The following is a 14,156-nucleotide window of genomic DNA, read 5'->3' as shown; positions in this document are numbered from 1 at the left end:
ATCGACCTGTGGAGCACAAGATCAACGCTTTTGGGGGTGGGCTTACAAAGTGCTTTTTCGGCACGGATTGCCGGTATAGTAACTGTAAGGTGTTTTCTTGCGTCACGCATTGTATTCGTAGTTGCCGGAGTAGCCTATGCGTCCAGTGCCAGTGGACAATGAGCAAGGTAGCACGAAAAGGTGCTTGGTTCGACTCCGAAACGCTTCTTGTATCGATATTGTCAAAGAGATGAATATTATTCGAGTTGGCGTGGTCCGTTAAACCCACGGCCTTCGGCACGAAAGACTGTAAACGACTCTCGATGGTAGCACGTTTATCTGGATAAGGCAATTTTACATCGACTCAGCAGACTGACTACCATAAAATCACATGGATGCCATTGTGAAGATAATTAATCACGATCAAAACCCTCTAAATGTCACTCTCTAGCATCATATAACTGCAAAAAACGGTTGCATGCTTTACATTTTGGCTAAATTTCAATTTTGAAAGTTCACCGGTCCGCCAGTCATTTTTTTGAACTTTTACCGGTCCGCGAGGTGAAAAAGGTTGAGAACCACTGGCGTAGAGTATAGCGATCCAATCGGCATACGATTGTCCCGGCTGCATTTTGCAATTGTAAAATTCGTATATCACCTGGCTGCTTGCACATGAATCGAGTCCTTGAAGTGTGTAGACAACTTCTCAGTCAACGCGTCGAAGGTTTGCGCACTGACATCAGCAGCACCAAACAAATTACGCAGGAGCGAGTACGTTTCAAGTCTAACCCATGAGAGCATACACGCTCTTTTCTTCTCCATGTTGGAAATGCCGTAAATTGCTAGGTGATGGTTGAATCGTTGCAGATATTGGTCCCATTTCTCCTTTGATTTGATGAACGAATCAAACTTGGGAGCGGTAGCTTCAGATGTTGACGCACCGGGACTCAACCTCTGCGTTAACTGTTCCATTTCTTCTTTATGCTGTGCGTGTTGTTGCGCCAGCTGTGCTTTTTGATTTGCCATTGTTTCATGTAGGCTCGCCATCATTGCCTGCTGCTTCTCGAGAAGCTTCAAAATACCCGATTCCATGATATATACAGTATTCGTCGCAGAAATAACTATGAATCCGACTTCTGACACCAATTGTTATGTTCTTGATCTTGTTTGAACAATAACTCATACGACGAGGTTGCAATATGAAATCAGTTTAATATGCAGCAGAATAATTTTAAGACAGGCGACACGATCAAGAGTGCAGGTAAATGAAAGACCAGTAGACAACAGAACACAGGGTATAAATACAAAGCACGACACACGAGGAAATAATGATTGGCGGTAATTACTAATCCTAGACAAATAAGAGGCAAACGATGCCAACGTAAAATGCACGAACATAACACTTGTGAATTATTTCAGGATGTTACCTCAGTCTGTTCGAGTATTTCGTGCTATTTAGTAGCCTTTGCAGACCCTGAATGAAAGACGTATTTCTTTGTTTTAGCTTCATCGGCGGATGTAGGTTGCAAAAAGATTGGCGGTAGCTGTTTGGACTGGAGACACCACAAATGCATCGCTGGTTACCAAACAGGCCTTTGTTCTGGGGACAAAAACAGACGATGTTGCAAACCGTGCGATGATGCATGTAAGGAAGCAGGTCTATGACGTGAATAGAAATCTGAGCAATCCGAAAAGTACTTATTGTTAGCTGCATTTATTCTAGGTGTAAGTAATCAAGCTTATAATGACGGGAGTGCTTCTGAACTTGAGGCACTTCTTGTCGTTGCAATGCCATTTTTGCGACTGCGTATTTGGCGGAACATAAGAATATATGCATTGTACTTGTACAGAATGAACACATATACACAATATTCACATTTTCACGATGTGTGTGGAATGCCAGTCTACAAGGTCCCGCCAAATAAGGCCTACTAGGAAATACATTGAATAAGCCTATCATTGATGATACGGCCCGTGGAGTCATAAAAAACTAGGAAATTGGCCCTTGAGCACATTTGAGTTTGAGATCGCGTAACACCTCTCGTTGAGTTCGTCTAACCAGCAATGCGATATTTTAAGTCATTTATAAGTAAATGACCTGTGACACGAAATTTTTGCCGTAGCTCACCGGACCGATAAGATGATAAGCGCCACATTGTCTAATTTTCACATTTATTATCATTAAGAATAATGATTCATAGGCACTAAGAAGGAAGCATCGTGTGGCGACAGCAAATGTAAAAGCAAGGGCGGAACGTGCATGGATAACTCTAACTACTGTACTGAAAGCTACCTGTCGGGGCATTGCGGTGGTCCAGCTGGAAGGCAATGCTGTACTAAAAAATATGCAGGCAAGATTCATAATGTTATAAATATGATGGTATATGGCTTGTTCTACTCTAACGTCTGCAGGCAAGATTCATAATAACATAAGAATTGATCTATCTCCTATTTTAAAATTGATGATGATCGTACAGTCAGCATGTACTTAAGCACTATGGCGTAATGTGGCCTGAGACGTCGCTAGGTATTGTGTACAAGTACAATAATATATTGGTTTACTGAGATTTAGGATTGGAATTAGCAATATGACGTCTCGTGACGTATTAGGTTCGTGTTCATGTTCTCGTTCACATATACCTTTCAAAAAGTTCGCGTTCGCGCAAACCAGAACCTTTCAGGGGTTCGCACCATCCCCAGTTAAATCAAAATCAAAGAATATGGTTTAATTTGATCGCGTTGCGGTCATATTCAGCATGAGTGACAGAGGGCCAATGCTGCTGCCAGGGACGACAGGCCCCCGTGCGCCCTTTAGAATTTTGCTTTTGATCATGTGGCAACCGTTTATTCGATTATGACACAATCGATTTGTGGCGTTGTTTAATTTCTGTTTTTTAAGCTCTTTATATTTCCCGTCTCACTACGTTACGTTATTGCCGACAGGTAGCACGGCCCACTTCTAGGCAGTGTTGGGATCAAGTCACTACCTTCGAGTCACGAGTCATTTCGAGTCATTGCACATTTTGACTCGAGTCAAGTCAAGTCAATCGATTTTCGAAGGTGACTCGAGTCAAGTCAAGTCACTCGATTTTTGGAGGTGACTCGAGTCAAGTCGAGTCAAGTCACAATTCAAGTCAAGTTGCCTTTTCCAAGTATGAAGCATGATTACGTCATTGCATTTTGCTAGCAGTCTGAAATACCGGTAGAGTGGTCATTGATTTCGAACCGATGAACCAATATAGAGGTAAATATACACGCAAGAAGGCGTTGTATCGCTCACACATAGGCTACGTAGAACTGCTGAACTACGTAAGTAATTGCATACCCTCAGTTTATAGTCACCATCAAAAATAGAGAATAGAGAAACGAATTGATAGGATGCAATACATTACCTATTTACAAATTGATATGATACAATTCGAGCATGCGCCAATTGGTGGGGACTATATGTAAACTATATTCGAATTCAATTTCAATAAAACAAGAGGTTTGGTTAAGGTAAGAACAGAGAAGTGAAATATACATTTTGCTATCAAATTACTTTACTATACTAGTTTACGACAAAGAAAGCTGTAAGCTTCGACTTCGTTTGCAGTCAATATATTTGTGAGAGTGAGAGAACAATAGAGGCTCAGTAAAACGCACGATCATTGAATGATTGGTCGCTCTCGCGGGTTACAGCAGCGTTTCGTGAACAATTCGAACATACGTGAGATACAGTGATTTTTATCGACACCGATTACTTTATGACTTGAAATTGACTCGTGAATTTTGCTTCGAGTCACGAGTTAATCCACATTTTTGATACGCCGAGTCAAGTCAAGTCAAGTCATTTTAGCAAACTGACTCGAGTCAAGTCAAGTCATACGTAAAAGGTGACTCGAGTCTGACTCGAGTCAAGTCATGACTCGAGTCATCCCAACACTGCTTCTAGGCTCTTTAAAACACCGCTTACACGGATCAGATGGTGAGAATGATGATGAGCTGCGTTATCAGGCCGTGATGCAAAACTGCCACGTCGTTTTCACTAGTGATATAATGCAAATGTATCGCAATACTATATATTTGACAAAATACAGTCAGTGCAATTAAATGTTTTCTCTTGAAAATCTCCAAAATTATGAGTCTCTCGAGTAAATGTTGCAACCTGAGAAGTTTTACTTGACCACGCTTGAGCCAAATGCCTATATGGAAAATCACAAGTATACCTATACAAAATATCAAAGCCTACGTCAGTTCTCGAAACATTGAACTAGAAATATAGAACGGCAGTGATACTTGAATTGATAATAATTTTAGTATATGAACCCTACTCGAGCGCTGAATAAACATCGGTAGTGCTTCATTATGTTGACAAATTGTACTTGCATGCAATTGTTATAGGCCTATTTGTTGGTGCCAAAGGCAATATAACTGAAAACTGAAGAGGCAAAATCGACAATTGACTGGAGATAAGATACATATCACTGTTTTATATAGTCACTTCGGCGGATTCCGGTTGTACAAGCATCGGCGGTTGTTGTCAACATGTAATCAACATGATAACCTACTTCCATGCAGTAGATGAAACCTAATCTAACGCCGAATACATAATATAGTAGTACTTCGCTATGTTGACCACTGTTGTTGTATATGGAGTAGGCCTATATTGATGCTAAAGGCGACACAAGGAAAAGCTATAGAAAAAATTGATCTCAATCTAAATCTTTATTATACATCTTTATTTTAGCATCTTCGGCGGATTCGGGTTGCACCAGCATTGGTGGTAATTGTTTGGACTGGAGGCATCACAAATGCATCGGTGGTTACGAAGCGGGCCTTTGTTCCGGTGATATTAACAGACGGTGTTGCAAACCATGTGATGATGCTTGTAAGGAACCAAGCCTATAATAGCGTGAATGCCTAAAATGTTCTCTCCATTACCATATCTTATTTCAAGGGAATTACAGCATGTATTTTGTGCTATTGATTTGTATAGGCACTAGGAAGGAAGCATCGTATAGCGACAGCCAATGTAAGAGCAAGGGCGGAACGTGTACAGATAACTCGAACTACTGCGCAAAAAGCTATATATCGGGACATTGCGGTGGCCCAGCGGGGAGGCAATGCTGTACTAAAAACTCTGCAGGCAAGATTCATATTGTGATTAGGATATATTTCCCTTTCATTTATTTAAATTTATAACATGTGATCACCATAGTATTGATTACTGAGATATTCCGGTTATTTCAAACTCTGAGGTTTCTTTTCCAAAGCGAACTTTGGAATTATCGTGGTTAGTATACCAAACCATATCGCAAGTCGAACTTTCGAACCACAGTTTTAGCATATCCAGATATTATTGTGAATTCAACAGGGGAAGATTTGCGTACTGATATTTGCGGCTATGCCAGTCTTAGTGCACTGGAGCCATACTGCAAAAACTGCAGCATCAGTTCCTCCGAAGGCCAGATTGTGCGTCCAACAGATCACTGCTCAAAAGATCTGGTGTCCTAAACATGAAAATAGGCTGAAACTAGAAATTGCCAAGTTTATGTGTCAGTTCCATTGCGGCCACTGCCCCGAAAATATCAATGACTTCTTTACCCCGTTATCGAAAGTGCATATAAGTAGCCTACAACACACGCGCGTCGACGTCGTCCAACTAGTCAACGTGAAAGATTATCTCTCTATCAAATACGCCGGATCTGCGGTGTGGAACAGTATCTCGCCGGCTATCTGACAGTCGCCGAGCATCTCCACATTCAAGTCGAAATACAAGCAGCTTCAACTGTATGAATACCATAGTCAGCCCCACGTTTACCGGACCACGACCTGACATATGGGTCTCGTCTTCCTTCACATGCCACCACCTTTTGTCGCTTTCCCTTTTATATTATCCTCTTTTACTATTCATTCAGTGTGCAATCTGTGCATGCCACCTCTTTACATCGCCTAGCTAGTACATAGCAAGCCCAGGCAGGTGTCTGATTTCAAAGACTACTCCAAGTCGTTTCAACACCTTTCTATCTTTTCATTGCATCGCAGTCTTGTGGTGTTTTAAAATGATGAAATTGTTAATAAACTGATATAGATACTGATATATTATGTCAATAATTGCTGGAGTATAATGATTTTTGTTGTAACATTTAACATACAGGCGGCAAAGGCATAATTGGCGGTGGTGGCTGCAAATCGATGGCGTATGGAATTATCAAGAAAGTCGATACGACCGGAGCGTCCTCTGCAACAGCTAGGCAAGATAATCTTGTTGTTGCAGGTCAGTAATTTAGGAACGAATGGATTTGTCTGCTATTCGTAATAATGGCGTCAGGAATATCCATCATTGTAAAGTGCTGAAAACCAATGACATAACAATGTCTAAGACGAAAATCTGTACGGGCATTACTGCCTTTTTACCATAAGCCAGGGGCGGGCAACTTCTCGAGTCGGCGGGCCGGATATAGGAAAATTTAGTACTTGGCGGGCCGGATTGCTGAATCGATACAATATTCGCCCATTTATCCACATTCCACATATACAAGGAATAAATCGCATTTAATGAATACATTTTACCGACAGTAATTTCACTTCAAAGCCATTTCTCGCCGATAATGACGAAGACTATGTGGATTTGAGAATAGCATATTGTCATACAGGCGCCGCCATGTCTGCTTCTGTCTGATCAATCAACACACGGTGCAATCCTCAATTAAGATTTCAAGGAGTTCGATAACCCCGGTACCCCTAATTGAACAACACATATATTCGTTGGGGTTGAGTAGGTGACGAGATAGCATCGTTGTTCAACTGTGTGGCCTGAGAAATCTCGATAATGAATTCATGCGGTCCGCGACCTCTACGAAATTTGAAAAGTGGCCCGCGACCCGTTTTGAGTTGGCGACCCCTGGTATAAGCAGTGTTTTCGTCTTACAAAAGCCTAGAAGTGTGCCGTGCTACAAGTCGGCGGTTACAGAATGAAAAATAAGAAATATAAGCCTGGTGTAACTGACCATTGTAGTCGACAAACACCATGATTACCACAAACGAAATTAGGGTTGAGTACATCGCAAATGCCGATAATGCAAGTCTTCTCGCTTCGACGAACTTACGCGTAAGCTCCACTCTAGCACGCTGCGCATATACGTATATAATAACATGCACATGCAGTCACTAAAATTTGACGTTGTAAGCAAGTAGTGGAAAATCTCGGCAGACTAGGGCCGCGGGCCACATTATCATGTAAAACGGAAAACTGTCCGCGGGCCGGACAAAATCCCTTCGCGGGCCGGATCCGGCCCGCGGGCCGTATGTTGCCCACCCCTGCCATAAGCCATACTATTCGTAGCAACACAATGTTTTCGCGTTCAGAAATTATATATTATCAGTAAAGCGAAGGAAACAGCAAGCCACTAGCCACTATATATAGTTGGTCACATGGAATTTTACAGGTGTACCCGCCTCTCACAAAATGGCAGAAACTGACTCCAACGAAATGGCAAAGTACAAAAGTCTTATCGAAAAAGCTGGATGCCAGCTAGCTATGGATCCAGCTATTATTGCAGGTATCATGTTGCAAACTTGTAACTACTCCCGACGCGGTTCGTAATTTGTGGATTGCGGACTTGTTTTGACTCATTATTCGAAAATAATGGTTCGATTCGAAGCAGAGATGGTTTCGAATTTAACAGGTCGGTGAAGAACATATTCAAGAATGTTCTGAGTAATTATATATTAAAGTCACTCAACACCTAAATTCGAATACACAGAAACGAGCGAATGAGTGACAAATTTTTCAGATTGATGATTTAACAATTTGACCAGTTCTCATGAAATCGTTGCGCATCACTTATATTTTAGGTATCATCAGCCGTGAAACTCGTGCCGGTAAAGCTCTGTATGGGAAAGCCTATGGTGCAGATGGCCATGGATACGGTTTAATGCAGGTTGCTGTTGTTGTTGGTTTAGTATCCATGGTGTTTCATCATTATAATTTTAATAAAATTTTATCAAATCAATACACCACAGGATAGCGATTTAATGAAAAGACAGGAGGGTGCCGAAACGACTTGGAGTAGGCTTTTATTCAGATACCCACCTTGGCCTACAGCATGTTTCTATACATCTATGGTCATTACAAACCAAGCCGATATTCCTTATTATTGCCCCAGAACTGCCGACTTGTAGCATGGTCCACTTATGTTCTACGCTTTTCATAAGACACCGCTTACGCGCAGGACCGTAACAGCACTTCGTCAGCCCCCCTAAAAAAACGTTGGTCTTGGGCCCCCAATAGGGTGATAAAATGAACTAAGCCCCCCCAGACGCCCATCAGGTTGTTCGTTTTTGCCGCGACTTATCATTTATTGTACTGTTCAGTGAGACGGCTTATTTCACCTACACGCGCGGAGCACGAAAATTTTCAACAATTCATGGTTGAATCGGTCAATATTATCGGGAATTGCATATATGTTGCTATCTACTTTTTTCCTCTCTGCTCGCGTAATCAGATTTCCTAGTAGAGCTGAATGAGGTGTCTTGGAAACTGTATGGCCCGTAAATAATATTTATAAACATATTCAAATTGAGCTATGCGAAAGGTGCCGAGCTTGATTCATATTGATACATTCCAGGAGGCATCCAATTTTCGACAACATAAGCTTTTGTCCGCGTCATGGGATGAAAATGATAGTATTGGTATGGGAATGCGATACTAATCCTCTGTTTTCTCGAACTTCACGTTTTAGAAAATATCATGGTATGGCGCCCTCCCCCATATTATAAGGCCCGTAGTTTAGTCGAAGAGCAATACGGAGAAGATGTATAATGTATAGGATACGGTGTAAACACTTTGCGCGATTAGTAAACGTTAATAAAAAATATGGTGTACCGTAAAAATGCCATATTGTGTATCTTTATTTCCGGAAATTAAAGGCATTAGTACACTTGCGTTTTTACTTCGACATGTATGCTATCCAGACAAAAGAACTGATTTTAATTAGAACTCAAAGTATATGATACTAGGAATTGAAACTGAAATATAAATACTTTCTCAGGCTATCTTCCTGATTAGAGGATTGAACTACTTCTACTTGACAAACTCAAAATAGCGAAAAGTAAGTAAATAGATCACAAAATATTACGAAGTAGAAGTAGACGTAGCAAAAATCAAATATACTTGAGTAAGTACCAGAAGTAGAGAAAAACTACTTAAGTACTTCGAAAAAGTAGAAGTAACTTCGTTACTGACCACCTCAGGGAAAATTAAACATTGTATATATTATGGATGGTGTGAACCTCTGAAAGGTTCAGGTTCGTGTGAACGCGAACCTTTTTGAAAGGTTCTGTGTGAACGCGAACGTGAACCTCGTGACGTCACGTGACGTCATATTGCTAACTCCAACCCTACATTTCAGTGAAGTGATAGCCTATATTAATGTACACGATACCCAGTGACGACTCGGGCCACATATTACCACAATGCTGAAGTACATATTGACCTTTTAAACATCGCCAAATGCTTCGACTGGGCAATCAAATGATATACTAATCCCATAAAATCAATATCTTCCGTCGCTTTGCGAACAATTTCGACGAGGACTTGCAAGAGAATATAAGCTTACACGACTTAACGGTCTATAGGCCAGACCGGGCAATGTATTCGGCATCTGAATATTGCTACGTTAACATTGAGCAGAGTGTTAAACGGATTTCTAAATTTGCTACTAATATAACCCCATTAACAAGATATACAGCAGTGAACCAACACCCCGATCGCACGGATTCGGTTTTTATGATACAGTAAAATATGAAGTCAAGATTGACCGCGTACGCCTGCTAGATAAGTTTTAGATACCCCTGATGTAGGCCTGTGTACTTCGCTCTTGATATTGCGTGATTGCGGGTTAAGCTCACAGCGGAGAGTCACTACATATTCACAAACGGAAAGCTGGATATTTCGAGCAAACTTTCGTAGCAAAGCAAGTAAAATTTTTGAGATTGTCAAAGGTGCATGCATATATTCTGACAGCGCCATTCACAGAGTTGCCCGCAGTTGAAATGCAATATATTTCTACCAAATATGTTATAGTGAAGTGAAAATTGTAATATATGAAAACGGTTCATCGTCTGTGAACGTGAACCTCTAAATTTCTGAGGTTCACACACAGAACGCGAACGTGAACCTCACGTTCACACCATCCCTAGTATATATATATCGCAGTTTTCGGTCAGCATAAGGGCAGTCATTTTCGGCCCAGGTTTTCTCGCCGCCGATCGTTCTGGCACACTTCTTAGAGTCGCATATTACGTGGCCTAAAACTGTATATGCCTTCGTGCGTCGTGGCGCGGTAATGGCCGACGCCGAGATGCCCATTTCTATAAATCATGCGTATTTTTTCCAGGGCGGGAAAAGGGCGACGTGACCGATTCGTACCCAATAACAACATTAAATCGCGCATAACGCGAAAATTCTTGTAGAAAGTTGCATAAATTTACAAAAAAAACTCTATAATTTATGCTAATTCACGAAATAATTTTGGGTACCCTTCGAGCTCGCCCCCCAATTGAGGGGTTTGGATGGGGCAGTTACGGTCCTGCTTACGCGGATCGGCTGGTTAATGCAGGTGATGAGTGATGGTATTCAGAACGCTGAATCACGCGATTCTAGGATAAATAATAATTAAAGCAATGCTAACTTATACCTATTGTTAAGTATCAAGTTGGTTCGATCATTTCAAGATGTATGCATTGCGTGTATTGTGTGTTGTAATACTTAATTTGAACTCTCCATAATATTCGTTTCGTCATGTCGAATTGTTGTCAACAGCTAGATTTTCTGCAGTTGTGTAGGATAAGATCATTTGCAGTGCGAAATTCAATATCACTCCGTTATGAATAAAATACTAGATAGATCCAATTTGCCACTGTCATTATATAAAGGTAACAAATCTTCAAGTAACGGTAATTGAAACGCAGGAAATACTTTTGTTTATCCCGGATTCTGATGTGGGCCGTCCTCATTCCACAGTTGCAGATCCAACATCTCGAAATCTATCCTTCGCTTACTTTGTTTTAGGTCGATGATAGATACCACACTATCAGAGGTGGTCCGTATTCGTTGGAGCACATCCTTCAAGGGACAGGTATGGAATTTCAATGTTTCGGCATCATAGGTGACGTGTTGCTGAAACCAGGCGTGTGATATCACAAGCGGCTGTAAAGAGGATCGTAATGATGGTTGTTTCTAGACCACGGATTATTTCGATTGTAGTCGTACCGCAAATGATTTCAAGCCTCATGTGGATACTTATTGACAGCATTGGATTATTAATTCCCCATGGAGCGTATTTCAAGCTTACATTCTGTTGTTCAGTAGGCTATCTACAGTAGTTTGTTATAGCAGTTTGCGTACACGCAAATACGATCAATAAGCGCCTTGTTGCAACCAACGCACAGTGTCAATAGATAGTTCATTAATTCACATCCGTTTGAAGATTGTGATTGATACTTCTTCTAATAACTCTATACCTTCTACACTTTACAGTACACAGTCTCATTAAATTGTTATTTCACTCGCTTCCAGAAATTCTGATCGGTATGATCAGCGGCGTGAAAAGCAAGCACCCTACATGGTCACAAAACCAAGTATTGAAGGGCGGTATCAGTGCTTATAACGCAGGAGTGGGCAACGTCGACACGTATGATAAAATGGATGTCGGCACTACCGGTAACGATTATGGAAACGATGTGGCCGCGAGGTCACAGTATTACAGCTCGAACGGATACTGAGGCGGCTGGTACGGTGTTTCGGGCTCAGTAATATTAAAAGGGTTCGAAATAATGCTGGATGAATTTTCTTGGTTGATGTGTCATAATCTAGTAATTAGACGTGGAAGAAAATACATGATTTTCAATCTTTTATGTCTAGCCTTTGACTCGATGTACTCGATGTAGAGAGTTGAACCAACAGCAGCGTATATCCTATCGCATTGAGTACGGGGTGTAGTTGACAGTTGATAACCAATATGTTTCGCGGAATCACCCAAATGGCAGTGTGGCGAGATAGCGCAGTGGTGTAATCCGCGGCTGCAACACCACTGGGTGCGGGTTCGAGTCCGACCGAGTCGACTTCAGAATTCCGATACCTAAATGTTGGAGATTTACCTAGGCTCCTTCTCGCCACCTCAGCCGCGTAAGCGGTGTCTTAGAAAAAGCCTAGAGGTGGGCCGTGCGAGTAGTAGGATAAAGCAATTTTGTTGCCCGCCAATCCCAGAAGGCCACGTCGCCCTAATTGCCACGCCTACAGGACACCCACTGCCACGTCACCTGTCGCACCTATAGGACACCCCTTGCCACATCATCCGCCCATTGCCGCACCTATATGACACCCATTGCCACATCATCTGTGCCACATCATCAAGCGTCACACCTATAGTGCCACATCATCCAACCATTGCCACATCATAACCGCATTGATTGCCGCATCTATACGGTGCACAGCGCCGCATCAACCAGCGCGATGTCGATTGCTGCACCTATGACATTCATTGCCACGTCAAAACTTACCTCAGCTAGAATCGAACCTGGTTTGGTTGGGTATAATTTCACGTCGCTCACCACCAGGCTATCGAGCAAACTAGCCGTATTGAGCTGTTTTGAGAATATAATCGCCGATTCTCTCTTAAATTCCGAGACTTGACAACACCTTTTTCGAGTAATAACACATAAATGTAAGACTATGTTCGTGTGTACTATAACAGCTGTGTCATCATTAATTACTCAATGATTTCGTGGAATTCCGCGAATGCAACATGCTAATGCAGATATCACAACCATAAATGCCCGCAATCATGCGACAGCTCATGCGCCGCGCATATTGCCGAATACTATTCCAAGAATGTGCCACGAATACAGTTGCTTACGATTCCAAGAAGTCGCGCCACATCGACAAAGTGAATCAGAACATTATAAATAAAGTTGCGTTTCCAAGAAAATGCCGTGTTGGCGATACGAATTAGAATGTTTAGTTCCGACGTAAAGCAATTCGCATTCTGAAAACTTCCCATTTCTGTTACAAGTATTGTCATCTGCGCAGCGAGGCCGGCAAGGTAAGATCAATGTATTTTCGATTTAAACTAAATTCAGCTATAATTTCTCGATGCAGCTTTAGCTTACGTGGATTGTGCACGCAGATTGAATTACGTTGAGATTTCTCCATTAGCTAATAACGTAATAATGAGTTCTGTGCCCGGCTATAATGTTAACCAGCAATATAGCCGAAGTCGCATAAATTCGAATGTATATGCAAGTTCTCTGTTAAGGGTAGACTATCTAGCCTCGCTTAATACTCGAATCTCGCTGTGGTTACAAATTCGGCATGCTAATGCGTTGAGTTTGAAGCTAAAACATCCTATTTCATGCAGCCAAGAAGACTAGAACCGCAAGCCCGGAACTAGTTACAAGCATATAATGACAAGGCAGATTACGCAACACTAAAGGTGGGTTATTTCATTTCTTGACTATATTGAAAAATCGACAGCGTACCGCGTATAGCTATTTCGATACAGCAATGCACTTCAGATTAAGATATATATATAGCAACGTACATGTTTTATAGAATATATTAGATCCAATACCTATACTAAAGCCGCAAAACGCATTGGAGCATAAATGGATAATGCACGCAGATCGAATTACACCGAGATTTCCCGCATCATTTTAAATAGCTAATAACGTAATAATGAGTTCTGTGCACGGCTATGCAATATAGCCGAAGTCGCATAAATTCGAATGTATATGCAAGTTCTCTGTTAAGGGTAGACTATCTAGCCTCGCTTAATACTCGAATCTCGCTGTGGTTACAAATTCGGCATGCTAATGCGTTGAGTTTGAAGCTAAAACATCCTATTTCATGCAGCCAAGCTGACTAGCACCGCAAGCCCGGAACTAGTTACAAGCATATAATGACAAGGCAGATTACGCAACACTAAAGGTGGGCTATTTCATTTCTTGACTATATTGAAAAATCGACAGCGTGTAAAATGAATACTAATTTTAATGAAAAAGTAAAAATTATGTACTCAAGTAGGTTGTTGTCTACACGCACCAACTACTCAAATGTTTATGACACAGGAATGATTCATTAAGTATAGCGCAAGCAGGCCAAACCTATACTTGAGTACTCCAAAATGTACAAG

At 41.5% G+C, this 14,156-nt stretch overlaps 1 protein-coding gene across 1 annotated transcript in view; it reads left to right on the top strand.

The window, feature by feature from the left end:
• The window catches only part of LOC145441047 (lysozyme g-like), a 47,980-nt gene extending 36,103 nt beyond the window's left edge, over window positions 1-11,877 (top strand). Inside the window, exons 4-9 of the mRNA XM_080318829.1 lie at window positions 4,709-4,849; window positions 6,119-6,238; window positions 7,410-7,523; window positions 7,819-7,904; window positions 11,036-11,102; window positions 11,543-11,877. Coding sequence (XP_080174955.1) covers window positions 4,709-4,849; window positions 6,119-6,238; window positions 7,410-7,523; window positions 7,819-7,904; window positions 11,036-11,102; window positions 11,543-11,748 — 734 coding nt within the window. The 3' untranslated portion in view covers window positions 11,749-11,877. The remainder of the gene's footprint in view (window positions 1-4,708; window positions 4,850-6,118; window positions 6,239-7,409; window positions 7,524-7,818; window positions 7,905-11,035; window positions 11,103-11,542) is intronic.
• The last annotated feature ends 2,279 nt before the right edge of the window (window positions 11,878-14,156 follow it).

The sequence above is a fragment of the Botryllus schlosseri genome, chromosome 6 (assembly GCF_051294905.1).
Source record: "Botryllus schlosseri isolate E-star chromosome 6, Bs_hap1, whole genome shotgun sequence".
Lineage (NCBI taxonomy): Eukaryota > Metazoa > Chordata > Ascidiacea > Stolidobranchia > Styelidae > Botryllus > Botryllus schlosseri.
This window is presented reverse-complemented; position numbering and strand designations above follow the sequence as displayed.